Raw genomic sequence first — 15,557 nt, 5'->3', positions numbered from 1 at the left:
TTAAATGAAGAGATCTGATTTGACTGAATGGCAGGTCCAATCATGTTTTTTGTGCTGCTTTTTGGAATGACAGGTTAGTAATTGTATTTATGTTCCTTTAATCCATTTTATGGTGTGTTTATTTTTGCCTAAGTGATCACTCAAAGTTTTTGGATCAGAAATAAAATCTTGCAATCTTGGAAAACATAATTTTCTGCTTTGCATTTTATTTATTTGTGTTTTTTTCATGTATAGGTGTGACTGCTCAGGTTGTCAGTAAGTTTGTGTCTTCTCAAAACCTTCTCTAAAGATTTGACTTTCATCAGTTTATCCTCAATTTATATCACATTTACACATACATAGGAGTAAAGACTGAAAGCCAGCGATGAATGTTTTATATTTATGTTTCCAGAATATTAACCATATAGGCCTTTTCTGTCTTTTTCATGGTCTACCTAATTGCTTCTTAGGACCTCTTTACCCAACATCTGGAACTGCAAGCTCTGCGATAGATGATGGAAGTTCTCCAAAGATTACCCTGCTAAGACCTTTTTTCTATTTTGGGAGGACATATAACAGCATTTATGTATGTAAAATTAACAGGAACAATTCATTTACTACATTTGTACCATAAAAATATTTAGCTGTCTAATTAAACTTCCTGCCACTAATTACAATATAAAACCTGGTTTGCAAAACAAAATCTGAATCTGTTTATCTAGATGTTGTGACAGGAAATATTCTTTTCTTTTCAATTTTTTTTTAGGTCAATCATAATGGACACCTAACATTTACTGGTCCACTAAGTGAATTTATAAGTCAGAGGTTCCCACAACGTATTTGCAAGAATGTTTTTATTTTCCCTTTTTTTTCAGGTCAATCACAATGGACACCTGACCTTTGACGCACCATGGTATAGCTATGTACCCCAACTGATTCCAATGCATGGATTAAGAGACATCATCGCTCCATTCTGGACAGATTTAGACAACAGAGGAAATGGTCAGATCTACTACAACCAATACACCAGTGGCAGTGTTCTCCAGCAAGCTACACGGGACATCAATCAATACTTTCCAGGACTGAACTTTAATGCCAACTGGGTCTTTGTTGCAACTTGGTTTGAGGTGGCCTATTATCCCACAAGTGGAACAGTAAGTCAGCTTCCAAAATTTGGAATTAAATTATGTGCTTATGTGTGATGTGTACGTGAAAGTCTGTTGCCTACTAACTCAGGAACAGTAGGTTAGTGTAATCTAGTGTCATCTTCCAGACATAAAGACATGAATTCCTGTGACAGATTTCATACAAAGATTATTTTTCAATATTGTGCTTTTTTATAAAAAAAGTGATACCTGAAGATTACCTAAAGCATTTCATATTAAGAAACTAAGGTGGTTAATAGTAATTATCTGAAATCTAGACCATTGAAATTGAAGCACAAATTATGAATTAATACATTTGATACGGTGATACATGAAAAGTGTATCATAACAAAATTAGGTGTAAATCCAGCAGAACACTGATCAAACAGAACATATAGTAAACTGAATTCATATTTTCCAGCGCACTACTGTCCAAGCTGTGCTGATCTCTGGAGGCCACTATTCATTTGTGCTGATGAACTACGGTATAATAGCCTCAACAACACTGAGAATTCAGGTCAGACCTACTATAGTCAATGCTCTGCATAGTCACTAATGAAAAAACATTCATTATTTCTAAATGCATTAATCATATTCTTGTGACTCACATTTGTAGGCTGGTTATGATACAATTGGCTCCACTCACTATTATGTCCTCCCTGGATCATTCACCAGTGCTGCATCAGGGAGTAACTCAAATTTTCGCCTTAGCAGCAACGTCAATGAACCAGGTCGCTGGGCCTTCCGGACAGACCATGGATCAACAGGCTGCACTTTTAATGGTAAGACCGCAGGATACAGAAGGCAACTGCTTCTGCAGCCTTTATGTTAGATATCATTACAGTCATGTGCAACTGTAAAAGGCAAGGCAACAATTCTAACCACAATGCATTCAGGTGCAATGAGGTTGAGGTTATTAACATCAAAGTCTCTGACTGTTTTTCCCTAATGTTGTTGCAATCAATAATTCATGAAGGAATTTCAAAGAGAAATCAGCTTTGAAATTATTAGTTGGAGGCTAAAAAACATTTTTTTTACCTGCTTAAAGGATGTTTAGCCCATGAATTCCGAGGTTTTGAAAGATTTTCAATGGCAACATATGGCAAGCAAAGAATAAAGAATGCTAGAGAGAGAAGCCATTCCCAACAAAGTGACTTATCCTAAGGCAGACCTACCCAAAGTGTGGGACCCGCCCCCTAGGGGGGGCGTAGAGCCATTGCAGGGGGGGGCAGTGTTGCCAACTTAGCGACTTTGTCGCTATATTTATATATATAGTTTTCAGACCCCTTAGCGACTTTTTTTCTAAAAAAAGTTGCTAAAAAAAGACGTGAAAGCGCTTATCGCTTTTACTCTCAAAAAGCAGCGGGTGCTGTAACGCAGTTAGTTCTTCTTTTACTCTTTTACTCTTATGCTGTTTTGTGGATCACAAGGTTTAAAACTACTTATAAACACACACACAAAGTAACTCCACCAGAGTGCCTATTTCGTGTCACTTTTGCCGGTCCAAGCCCGGGTAAAGGAGCAGGGTTGGAATTGTGACATTAAAAAAAACAATAATTGCCAAAAGAAATTTCATTTGTAGTTCTAAATAAACTCTAAATCCATTTAGGACGTTTTTTACTCACTTTATGTCTCTTCCACGATGTTATTTCTCTCTCCAACAACATAGGTTACAATTAGATTAGCATGACCAATTATGCAGATTAGGCGATGACGTCATTTAGCGACTTCTAGCGACTTTTAGGACAGCCAATAGCGATTTTCCTTACTAAGGAGTTGGCAACACTGGGGGGGGGGGGGGGGGGGCACGGTATGAAAAGGGGGAAAAACACCCAAAACGCTTGGACACTGCTAGCACGGGGCGCCAACACAAACGCAAAGCAGGAGATGAAGCATCGCTGAATATGTTTCCAAACCAACTTCATTCTAAGCCAAAGACTAGAAAATATGGTGAAGCATATCTTCCCTTTGGCTTCACCTGCACAAGTGCCAAGGTAGGTCTCCCCTGCATAACTGGTTTTCCCTTCGTCGGGAGCACGCGCTGGGCTCTCCAAATCACGGACAAACAGTATCCCACATTCTTGATTTTTAGTTCACAAACACTTGTTGTAATGACTAACTACTCCTGACATTTTGGAGATGTTAGCTCTTTATACAGTAAAGTTACAGCGGGATAAAAATAATATCAGGCTGATCCTGCCACAATTTGTCCCCCGGTTCAAATTACGAACAAACAGTATTCCACAGTTGTTTATGTTTTTGAACCCATTTTTCACAGAGAGGCATTTTTTGAAAAATGTATTGATAGCAATGTTGAATATTATTACACAGGAAAAAAACTGCTACACGTAAAATAATTACACCATGACGCCTCTGCCTTTCTAAATGGAGGGACAGTAACTGCATGTGTATATGTAAGCGTGTAAAACCTGAAGATAGTCAGATTAACAGTAACAGTATTAGTACAGTAGTAGTACAGCGTGACGTAAAAAAAGGCACATACCTTTGACCTTGCGTGACAAACTCTGTATTCATCGTCCACACTTAAATGCAAAAAAGGAGTTTTAAAAATCTCAGTTTTTGGTGATTCGAAACGCCGTTTACGTGTGAACGAAAGGCCCAAACGCACAGAAAGAGCTGCGTTTTCAAAAATACCCGTGTAGGTGTGGACGTAGCGTAAAAGAGTTAGTAGGTTTTTTTTTTATTACTACCTGTAATTTATTGCAGCTTACTTGTATTTGCTTAATTGTTTACTAAATGTTTGAGGTGTGAAATAAACAACAATGGAGCAAAATATGGCGGGGGGGGGGGGGGGGGCAGACATTTTTCTTGTAAAACACAGGGGGGCCTAGCAAAAAAGGTTTGGGAACCACTGTCCTAAGGCAAGATTCACATGGACACATTGCTTAACACAGATTACCTATCACAGTTGTTAACTTCTTCATTTTGGTGCCAAACTGCATAAGGAACTATCTCTCTCACTCAGGATTTCCACTGATAATGTGATCTGATTCGGTGGCGCCTGCGCTGGTGTTTGAAAAGTTTCATATTTCAACACAAGCACTGCATGCAAAGCAGATGACAAAAACTGAAGTGGATGCGGTTTCTCAGTACATTAGAGTTGGACCCTTTCATGCATGAATTATGACAACCTCAATCGGGATTTTTACTTTTCTTAAGTATTTTTATTCATATTTAGGCATGAAAAAAAAGATTTTTGAACTAGCATGTGCATTTTGAACTTCATTTTTTTAAACATACGTTTTTCATGTTTTTTAAACATGGCAGGGTATGGACTGACACATCAGTGTCCAATGTAGTGGTTTATGTGCAAGTATACCATCAACACTGACACAAATACAAGAAAAAAACCTTTGAATAGCTGTCCACTGTAGTGACCACCAATGTTCCCTCTAATTTTTCATGTGTCTGAGTGAACACACAAACTCCCTGAGCAGTCCCTTGGACCACTGTGAGCAACAGCAGATGTGTGCACTGTGGTCACGCCAGCATCTAATCTATCCAAGTTACATGGTTAATTAAAAGAATCAAATTACAGCTTTTACATTTATGTTAGACTACTTTTAATTGACTGCTTTAGCCCACTTACAATGAAAATTAAAATAAAATCTTGTTCATGACCTGTGTAGTATGTTAACACTATTGGAAGTAAAAAATAACTTGAACTCCAATTTTGAAAACACAACTTTCCTTTTTTTTTTCTTTCTTTCTTTTCTTTTTTTTAAATATAAAGCTCTGACTTATATTATGAGTATGAGTCTGTGGTCTGGGAGAGAGTCCTGTAACTCTGTCTGCAAAATACAGGATATAATGACCAATGTTGGGCAATTAATTATATAGTTGCTTCTTCAAAAAAGTAACTGAGTTATGCAAACAAGACATTCTTTTAAAATAAACATTTCAAATTATTTACAGAACTATCAGGTGTTCTGCATCAAATTTGATGCCACACAAATTATTTGTGCCACTCCAAAAAATAATTTCTGTCCACTATGAGATAAAGGAGAACATCACAAGCCTGATACCTGCAGGCCTGACAACAGGAGATGTATCACTCCTGTAACAGCTGTAACATTTAGCAGTCGCTTCATTGTTCTGACACACACAAGAAAACTATTGACTACACTACACTACACAAGATTTGCGCTAAACTTTGCAAATCTCTCACATCTCAAAACACCGCCATCACTCCTAAAACTTCCCCCCTTCCTAAACAACTAAATGCCATGTTGCCATATCATCTTTTGATTGGTTGACATGGTACATTTTTCGACCAATAGGAAAGGGTGGGTTTTTTATTTTTTTTAATTTTATTAGTATTTTCCTTAAATGTGTCAAATATATATTTTCTCATGTAAATGTCCACTGAGCTGTGAGCCTGGGGGCAGTAATGCACCTTAACATTGGTTGCCAACCAAGAAGAAGAAGAAGCTGTGAGCCATGAGGGAGAGGGTGAGTGAGTGAGTGGGTGTATCCCAATTCAGGGTCTGCAGCCTTAAAGTACGCAGCCTCAACGGTCCTCAAGGGCCGTGTACTCAAAGACCGTGTACTCAAAGACCGCTAAGGCTGGAAGTGTGAGGCTTGTGAAATGGGACGGTCTAGCCTCCGTCGCGCTGCCCAGGTTGCCTAGCAACCATGATAGCGTGAAACGTGTGGTTGACAGAAATGAAGGAGAACATATTTTGTTTATTTATTTGTTTGTTTCTACACAAGCTTTGTGTGATTTAATAAGTATCTGAGGCTGAGACCACAGGACTGTAAAACATGATTGTTGGGCTTCATATCTGTACTGAACAGTCATATAAGATTAGCTAGTAAATAACAAATAGTTAATGTTGTTCATGAGGCTAAAGTCAGTGTAAATATGAGATGGCCAATATTATAGTTATTATATTAATCATTATTAGTTATTACAGCAGTGAGTTTGAACTCTCAAATCAAATCACTTCTATGGTCACATCACATTTGCAGGTACACTGGTACAGCACATGTGAGTGAACTCTGTGTCTAATACTGAGCTTCAGTAAAGATTCAAGTTGCAGCTATTCATATGTCCTATCATCTTAAACCTTCACTCAAAGACACTCAAGTATCTTTGACAGTGTATATATAGATGTATTATATATAAGAGACAAATGTTGTTCCTTCAGTATGTTGGCATTACTAAATTTGGCTCATTGCTTACATATATGTGTAAAAAGCAAATGTACAAGCTGTGATAACTGTTTCTGATAAAAATGAAGAGTAGACTGAAATATTAAATATTCCTTTATTGGGTGAGAAAATCACACCATGTCTGTTGGGCCACAAAGTCTACACTGCCACTGCCTTAAAATTCAGGGAAATGAAGGACGCATTTCAGGGCCGCATTTCAAGCAGCCTTTGAATTGGGACAGCCTTTGGCGAGCCACTGTGACGTAATCGGCCTTAAAATGCAGCCTTTAAGGCTGCAGACCCTGAATTGGGATACAGCCAGTGAGTGATTCGTTCCTCTATGATTCAGCACAGGAGGGAGGGGGTGAGCGAGTCCTGAGTGATTAGCTTACGCTTACGATTCAGCACAGGAGGGAGGGGGCGAGCCATACAGCTCGCTCTATGGCTGTATCCCAATTCAGGGTCTGCAGCCTTAAAGTACGCAGCCTCAACGATCCTCAAGGGCCGCGTACTCAAAGACCGCTAAGGCCGGAAGTGCGAGGCTTGTGTAATGGGACGGTCTAGCCTCCGTTGCGCTGCCCAGGTTGCCTAGCAACCATGATACTAACCACTGGAAACGTGTCATAGCTTTGTTTGACAGAAATGAAGGAGAAAATCTTTTGTTCATTTGTTTGTTTCTACATGAGCTTTGATCATTCTCTGTAAGATTAAGCTCAGCTATTGAACGGCGTATATTTTAAAGTAAAGGCTTTAAAACCAAGTTAGTACAAATGTCACTAATGTCACATAACTTTGCCGACATGTGGCCAACAGTAATGTTTAATGTTCTTCGTTATTAATCATTTGCACCTAAATAAGTGACATAATATTCAGTACTTAAAGTGTACTCTTCGGCCGCCCCTCATTCGCCGTTTTTTTCTGCAAATTTATCCACACCCATCGCCGCGCTATGCATTCTGGGATATGTTGGGCCACAAAGTCTACACTGCCACAGCCTTAAAATTCAGGGAAATGAAGGATGCATTTCATGGCCGCATTTCGAGCAGCCTTTGAATTGGGACAGCCTTTGGTGCGCCGCTGTGACGTAATAGGCCTTGAAATGCGTACTTTAAGGCTGCAGACCCTGAATTGGGATACAGCCTATGATTCAGCACAGGAGGGAGGGGATTAGTGAGTCCTGAGTGATTCGTTCGCTCTACGATTCAGCACAGGAAGGAAGGGGGTGAGTAGCTCAAATGTGCTGTTAGCATGTTAGCAGAGCGATACTACTGTGAACCGAGGAGCTATTGTCTTGATGTGAGCTTCTAATCAGGGTTTTTTCTTCCACTTCAGAACAGAAATTTTTTTGTTAAGATACTGGATGTTGTGTTTTTCTCCACAATTTTAATTATAAGCTAGATATATTGCTGCTGACAGCAACAGGGATGAGTCAGTGAGTCATTTGGGCTTATGATTCATGAGTCAGTAAAGTGATTCTCCAGTATTGAACGATTCGTTCATGATTCGCGCATCACTAATGCAGATGATCTCCAGCTCTGTCAATGAAACCATAAGACTAAACTGTAGGAATGTCTTAAAGACATAAAGACATGGATGATCTTCAATTTTCTGCTTCAAATTCAGATAAAGATAAGATTATTGTACTCAGCTATAAAACTCTTACAAACATGATGTCTAACTAGATGCACACTCGGACTGGGATTACAGTGGCCTCCAGTAACACTAAGAGAAATGTTTGAGTTGTTTTTGACCAGGTTATGTCCTTCGGTGCTCATATTAAACAAATAATTAGAATGGCTTTCTTGCATTTATGCAGTATTTCTAAAATGGGAAAAATCCTATTTCAGAGTGACGCTAAAAAATTTGTTCATGCATTTATTACTTAAAGTCTGGCCCACTGTGATTCGTTATTATCCAACATGTTCTCACTCCTAAAGCGTAACATTTTATGCTAGGTGACAAATCGTCAACATATTACGTTTTCGGACACCCAACACGTTCCTAAATGACGAGATCGGAAAAATGAGGGAATATGAGAACCGTTTGGTCTCAATCTACAAATGTTTGCTTGGGAAAACACTATTTCATGCCATTAAAGTACTGGTTAAGATTAGGAATAACGTTATGGTTAGGGTTAGGGATAAGGTTAGGTTTAGGGCTGGAATACAGGGCTGGAATGTCTATTACCGCAGGACCGTTATTCCACTTGATTTCATCCATAACCCGGCGCGTACCATAAGAACACGGAAGGTAACCTTTCGCGCTCCTCAGGAACGCCGTGGGACGTGACAAAACATTGGGATGTTACGCCTCGGGAGTAAGAACGGTCTGTATTATCAGATTTTCCCAAAAACTCACTGAAAAGCATTGAGTTGATCCAAAATGCTGCAGTACGGACAGGGACTAAAAAGAAAGAACATATTTCTCCTATACTAGCTTCCCTTCTTTTGCTCCCTGTTAAAGCCAGATTCAAATGTAAAATTATTGTCCTCATATAGGTCTTGAACAATCAGGCCTCATCTTATCTTAATGAAATCATAGTGCCGTATCCTCCCAACAGAGCACATCTCAGACTGCTGTTAGGCATTGTTGGATTGTTGCAGTGGTCTCTCTGTTATTTGAGGGTCTTTAGTTTACAATATAAAGTGCCTTGAGGCAATTCCTGCTGTTATTTGACAGTACATGAAAAAAATGTAAGATAAATGTCTGGACATTTAACACAAGGCATAAGGGACATTTCCTTTTATTCTTTTTAAGGTGAATTAGTGCAGCTGGGTGCTTCATTCTGGAGTGACAGGACCTGTGCACAGAAGTGCACATGTACCTCAACAGGCCTGCAATGCCGCAATGAGCCATGCTCCTTTTCACAGATCTGCAAGCCAGCTTCCTTCCAGTTCTCCTGTCAGACAGTGCCAAGAGGAACCTGCACCATAAGTGGTGATCCCCATTACTACACCTTTGATAACACAGTGTTTCACTTTCAAGGCACTTGCACGTATGTTCTCTCTGAGCAATGTAATAGTGGACGGCCCTACTACAGAGTAGAAGGCAAAAATGAGCACAGAGGCAGTACTCGAGTCTCTTGGACACGACTGGTGAAAGTGCATGTCTACAATGACACAATTGAGCTTGTCAAAGGACGCCGTGGTCAGGCTAAGGTTGGTCATTTTGATTCTGGATAAATTCTACACTTTATGACCAGATATACTTTTCTCACTTGATATATTTGCTGGTTTTTTTACAGGTTAACGGGAACTTTGCATCCACTCCATTCTCCCTTAGCAATGGCACCGTGCAGGTTTATGATTCAGGTTTTTCTGTGTTTGTCAGCACTGACTTTGGTTTAGTGGTGTCTTATGACACAAATCATTATGTCCAGATCAGCTTGCCCTACACTTACCAGAATGGTACATGCGGTCTTTGTGGAAACTTCAATGGCATTCGTAGAGATGACTTTCAAACTCGTGACGGTGAGGTTGTGAGCTCTGATGTGGTTTTTGCTAACAGCTGGCAAGCATTTGGAGATGATAAGCCTGGCTGTGGGCCACAGTGCGGAGGTCTGGACTGTGCTGTTTGCACTGTAGAAGAGACAGCATTGTACAGCAACACTGACCACTGTGGTATCCTCAGCAGTAGTTCTGGACCTTTCACTGCTTGCCATCAGCAACTTCCTCCACAGTCCTTTGTGGACAGTTGTGTGTATGATCTGTGTGTAGGAGGAGGGTACCGACCTATTCTCTGTCAAGCCCTAAGTGTGTATGCAAGTCAGTGTCAACAAAGTGGTATTCGGCTACCAAGTTGGAGGACACCTGGCTTTTGTGGTATGTTAATCACTTTTTTTTTTTTTTGCATTATTTCAAAATATTATTGTATTAAAATTCCACCGATGTAAATATCGATGTTGTTCTCTTATGCCTAGAAATCCCATGTCCAGCCAACAGCCACTTTGAGTCTGAAGGCACAGGATGTCCACCTACCTGTGTTAATCCCAACTCTACCCATAACTGCCCTCTACCTCCCCAGGAAAGCTGCATCTGTGATTCAGGCTACATCCTCAGTGGTGGGGTCTGCGTCCCTCATGCTGAGTGTGGCTGCAGCTTTGAGGGCCGTTACTACCGCTCTGGACAAACTGTAATATTAGACAAAAACTGTGGGAGACGTTGTAGCTGCAGTTATGGCTCCATGACTTGCCACTCTCATGGTTGTGGCCCACTTGAATCATGCAGGGTGCAGGATGGAGAAAGAGGATGCAGACCAAATAGCTATGAAACATGCTGGATCAGAGGCCCAGGGTCATATCAGACATTTGATGGACTGACATACCAATATCCTGGGGCGTGTCGATTGACACTTGCCAAAGTTATGGGACTGTCCAGTCACCCACACTTCATGGTGACAGCAGAAAAAGTGCCAAGAGGCCAGCAAGGTTTTGCACAAATTCTGCATTTTGAAGCAGAGGGGATGCACGTATCTATTGAGATGGCAAGGAACAGTAAAGTGAAGGTAAGTGAATGGAACACTTACTTAAAATTATGTTCTTCCTTTAATATTTATTTATGTGTACACGGACTCAATACTGTTTAAGTCTTGTTAACTGCAAAAAACTGGATGATCCTGCAGGTTAACGGTCAGCTGATCAGGCTACCTTTCAGCACTACATCCAACCGAATCCAGATCTTCCACAGCAGCATTTACAGTGTCATCATTCGCACCTCCTTTGGTGTAACTGTGCAGACAGTCTGGCCTCACTTTGTACGTGTCACTGCTCCTGGTGTCTACAATGGTTCACTGGGTGGACTCTGTGGTAATTACAATGGTCATCCACATGATGACTTCAATACACCCAACGGTGTCCTGATCAACAGTTCTCAGGACTTTGGAGACAGTTGGCGAGATGGCTCTCTGGCTGCTCACTGCGTGGAAAGCATGAACCAAAATTCTACAACTAATTACAATTCTACTGAGTACTGTGGCATTCTCAGCTCACCAGATGGGCCATTTGTACCCTGTTGGTCTGTGGTTGACCCGAGCCAGCAGGTGGATGTATGTGTGGAGATCATGGGGGGCTCTAACAATCCAGCATCAACCCTGTGTGGCGTCCTACGAGATTATGCACTAATGTGTCAACAGAAGGGTGTTGCCTTAGGACAATGGAGAAATGCAACTGGCTGTGGTAAGCATTCAACTGTTTTTGAATTAATTCTAGCCATGATCTCCAAATGTTTAAAAATGCTTTTTTATGTTAACCTGTTTGTTTTTCTCCAGCACTAACCTGCCCATCAAACAGCCATTATGAACTCTGTGGAACCTCTTGTCCTTCTGCTTGCCCCAGCCTCTCTTTCCCCTTCACCTGTGATACTGTGTGCCAGGAGGGCTGTCAGTGTAACAGTGGTTTTATCCTCAATGGTGACCAGTGTGTTCCACCAACATCTTGTGGATGCTATCATCAAGGACGCTATCACCAAGGTGGTGAGCAGTTCTGGGATGGTGAAGAATGTCAGAGCTTGTGTACCTGTAACGGAAATACAGGGAACGTCCACTGTACTCCCAACTCCTGTGGGCCCCAGGAGTCCTGCCGTGTGGTGGAGGGCGAGTTTGGCTGCCATCCCAACCTTCATGGCACCTGCTCTGCCTCTGGAGACCCTCACTATATCACCTTTGATCGCAAGGCCTATGACTTCCAAGGAACCTGCCGCTATGTTCTGGTGACCCTCTGTAATGCCACTGATGAGCTCAATCAGTTTTCCGTGGAAGCTAAGAATGAGGCATTGAATGGGCTTCCACTTTCAATAGTAGCTGAAGTTTTTGTGAATGTCTGGGGCTACGACGTGCATATGTCAAGGGACAGAAGAGGTTTGGTACAAGTAAGTAGTTAGTGATAGTTCTCATTCGATGATTGTTATGAACAATTTCAGGTGTATGAAGTAAATGGCAGCTACATATATTTTAGGGATATTTTTACTGCTGTGAATGAAAAAAATAACAATTAAAAAGTAGAAAAACTACCCACTGATTTTCTTTGCATATCTCTTCTAGGTGAATGGAGTAACTAGAAATTTACCTATTGTCTTGAATGAAGGTAATGTGTCTATCTATGCAACAGGATCTCGTATACTTGTCAGCACTAATTTTGGCTTGAGTGTTACCTATAATGGATATAGTGCAGTGTTTATCTCCGTACCACCAAATTACAGGTACAATTCCCACCCATCAAAGCTGAAGTAATTATTGTTTGACATGCTTTAAAAAACAGGATAATCCCAGCTATATAAATAATTTATTTACTAATAATTTATCCTTATGAAACTAACACAAGGACTATTGCTAACTGTTGTCATCAACAGAGAAAAAATATGTGGACTTTGTGGAAATTTCAATGGAAATCCAAATGATGACTTTCACACACCATCTGGAACGATAGTCACATCTCCAGATGAGTTTGGGAGAGCCTGGAAGGTGCCAGGCAACTACACGTGCAATGATGGCTGTGGCTCCTCCTGTCCACAGTGTGCCAATGAACAGCCTGCTAGAGATCAGTGTGAGGTGATACAGGCAGCTGATGGGCCCTTCAGTTTCTGCCACGAAGAGGTGGACCCGGCGCCATATTTCAACGACTGCGTGTTTGATGTATGTTTGTCAGGAAATCAAGGCCACGATCTCTTGTGCAGTGCCATTGAATCATATGTCAGTGCCTGTCAGTCTGCTAATGTTCGAATCTATCCCTGGAGAGAGAACACCACCTGCAGTGAGTCAACATGTCATTATATTTTATTTATATCTAAATGTACAAGAAATTTGCTAACCACTTCAGAAATAAAATGTCCAATAATTTTACAATACTCACTGTATCCACACTGTATTACATTAAAAGTGGTATGTCTGACTAGTGCCATTTGTCACGTTTCTCACTTATTAAGCACTGGACTGTCCAGCCAACAGCCATTATGAGCTGTGCGGTACTGACTGTGGCCACACCTGTGCCAGTAGCATTGATGAAACCTGTGAGCAGTTCTGCTCTGAGGGATGTTTCTGTGATGAAGGCTTCATCAAGAGTGGGACCAGGTGTGTCCCAGTGGAACGCTGTGGCTGCCAGTATGACGGATTCTACTATGATGTAAGACATATTAAAGTCAATAGTAAATACTCTTTGAAGTAATTCCCTTCAAATCAGCAGAATCAGCAGACTTTCCCTTCTTACATTTAGAAAGCTTCGTGAAGTGTTTTGGACTGTGACAAAGCTTAAAATTCAGAAATATATATTAAAGAAACAACAGAGTCTATTATAGCTCAGTAATAATGTGGTAATATTGAGGTAACAAGGTGGAAACAGGAAGATAAAAACTAGATATATAGCAAATAATTGCCACTTCATTTCCAGAGTAATAACCAAGTGATCTAGTGAGTACTATTACATTTAAATCTATGTAATAACAGACCATAAATTATAAGTGATAATATGGATACAAATGTATGTACATGAGCTTAAAAAAACCCAATTAGTAATAGTATAGTCACAATCACTAGCAATAAAACACATTTTTATATATACTAACCTCATAATAATAGGGTAACAAGATACTAATATGATTTTAAGTTTTAATGTTTTGGGATACCATTACCATATTGCCATAATGCTGGAATGAATCCTGCCTCATTCACCAACATTCTTTTTTGTTTGACAACAGTATCACCGTAAATATTATGTTTAAATCTGATATCTGGTTTTCACTGCCGTATGCATAGCCAAGAAAACAGTCCTCATGAACTGGAAAAATAAAAACAATCTTAATTCTAACCAATATAGAAATTATCTATTAGATTACATTAGTCTTGACACAGCCTCTGCCACCACATCAGATCAATTGCTCTGGGCTCCTTTGATCAGCTCCATCACCTAGTGGGGGTTGGGGGTCATAGTTTGGTCCCGCCTTCACTGTTGTGATTGGTGTGGGGGTAGGGACAGGCTTAGGGCGTCGGGGGGTTCCCCGGAGGCATCTTCCTTGGGGGGCTCAACCCGGGGTAGCGGTCATGTCCGGTGGGGGGCTCTTTTGGCTCTCGTGTGACTGTTTCCTCGTGGCTGCGTGCAGCGGGGCTAGGGGAGGGTCTGTGCTGACGGACGTGGGTTACTGACCTGGTAGCCTGTCTGCCCCTGGGTGGGTCCGGGATGGGCGTGAGGTTCTGGGGGCGCTCCGTCCCTGGGCTGGGGCCCTGGCCGGGCCTCGGGGCCTTGGGTCCAGGTTTGTGTGTTGCCGGGGTTGTGGGCGGGTGGGTGCATGGGGGCCCATCCCTGGCGCAGGGTGTCGCCGGTGCGTCGAGCCACCTGGGGGGCTCTTCAACTGGTGGGGGAGATTGTCACACCTTGCAGGAGCTTTCCTCTCCTCACGAACTCTCTGCAGGAGGGGGAGATACAGGAGAGGTGGAGGAAGATCTCAGCCTGGGCGTCTATTGTCTCATGTAGTCTGGAAGATGAGTGGATGGTGGGGTGGGTGCAGTTTTCTCTGTGGTGGGGTTGGGTGGACTGTCCCGGGCTCTGTGGGGCCGGGGGGCGCTGCTGCGCTGGCCCCCGGTCTGGATGGGCCTGGGCCCCCTTTCAATGGCGGGTTGCGGAGTATGGGAGTGCCTACTGGGTTCAGCGGGGGAGCTGGCCCCAGGGAGGGGTCACCTGCCCCTCCCTTCCTTCCCTCCCCATCTCCAGCTGCCTCCCTCTTCCCGCTCCACCACAACCACCCACACATGCAGGGCCTTGGAGTAGGGGTATGTCACCAGGGTGCAGAGGAGGCTACCCCCCCCCTCTGTCCCCTTCTGGCTGCCTCTGCCTCAATTTTATCCCACAACTTAGACATTCACGTTACTCACACTCTCATTACACATACATATAGGATCTTGGGGGTGGGCACGATACACGGAGTCCAAAAGACCATCAGGGTGTACACCTCACCCCTGGCGTCGTTGCCCACCTCTCAATTTTAAATACACGTAGACATTGAGGGCTAGCAGGAGGGACTATGCGCTTACCTGCTGCTCTCTGGCAGATAGCTCCATGCCCTCCTGGGTTTTAAATGCACCTTAGAACACACATGCATCAACACTACAATGAGCGGGTGGAGGGAGGTTTGGAGTCTTCTCTCACCCCCATTCTCTGCGGCCTGCTGGAGCGGGGGGGCTAGGAGGAGTTGGCCGTCCGACTGCGGTCTGGAGTGTGGGGCCTCCCTGCTGCTGCGGAGTCGGGGCGATCTGCCTCTCCCCACCGCAGGGAAA

At 42.3% G+C, this 15,557-nt stretch overlaps 2 protein-coding genes across 2 annotated transcripts in view; both read left to right on the top strand.

Annotated features, from left to right (window-relative positions):
- Positions 1 to 354: 354 nt before the first annotated feature.
- LOC309713169 (alpha-tectorin-like) lies at positions 355 to 12,247 on the top strand. The gene is made up of 9 exons (XM_082544570.1): positions 355 to 565; positions 855 to 1,133; positions 1,546 to 1,641; positions 1,741 to 1,906; positions 9,057 to 9,457; positions 9,544 to 10,120; positions 10,219 to 10,802; positions 10,920 to 11,472; positions 11,565 to 12,247. Exons 1-9 carry the CDS (start codon positions 365 to 367, stop codon positions 12,173 to 12,175), a joined length of 3,468 nt encoding a protein of 1,155 aa, XP_082400696.1. The 5' UTR covers positions 355 to 364; the 3' UTR covers positions 12,176 to 12,247.
- A 352-nt stretch (positions 12,248 to 12,599) lies between these two features.
- Positions 12,600 to 15,557, top strand: part of LOC309713168 (IgGFc-binding protein-like) — a gene marked incomplete at its 5' end in the record, with an annotated part of 57,791 nt that continues 54,833 nt past the window's right edge. Inside the window, 2 exons of the mRNA XM_082544569.1 lie at positions 12,600 to 13,044; positions 13,217 to 13,413. Of these exons, the coding sequence (XP_082400695.1) occupies positions 12,600 to 13,044; positions 13,217 to 13,413 (642 nt within the window). The remainder of the gene's footprint in view (positions 13,045 to 13,216; positions 13,414 to 15,557) is intronic.

The sequence above is a fragment of the Aulonocara stuartgranti genome, assembly GCF_965226115.1.
Source record: "Aulonocara stuartgranti genome assembly, chromosome: 8".
Classification (NCBI taxonomy): Eukaryota; Metazoa; Chordata; class Actinopteri; order Cichliformes; family Cichlidae; genus Aulonocara; species Aulonocara stuartgranti.
This window is presented reverse-complemented; position numbering and strand designations above follow the sequence as displayed.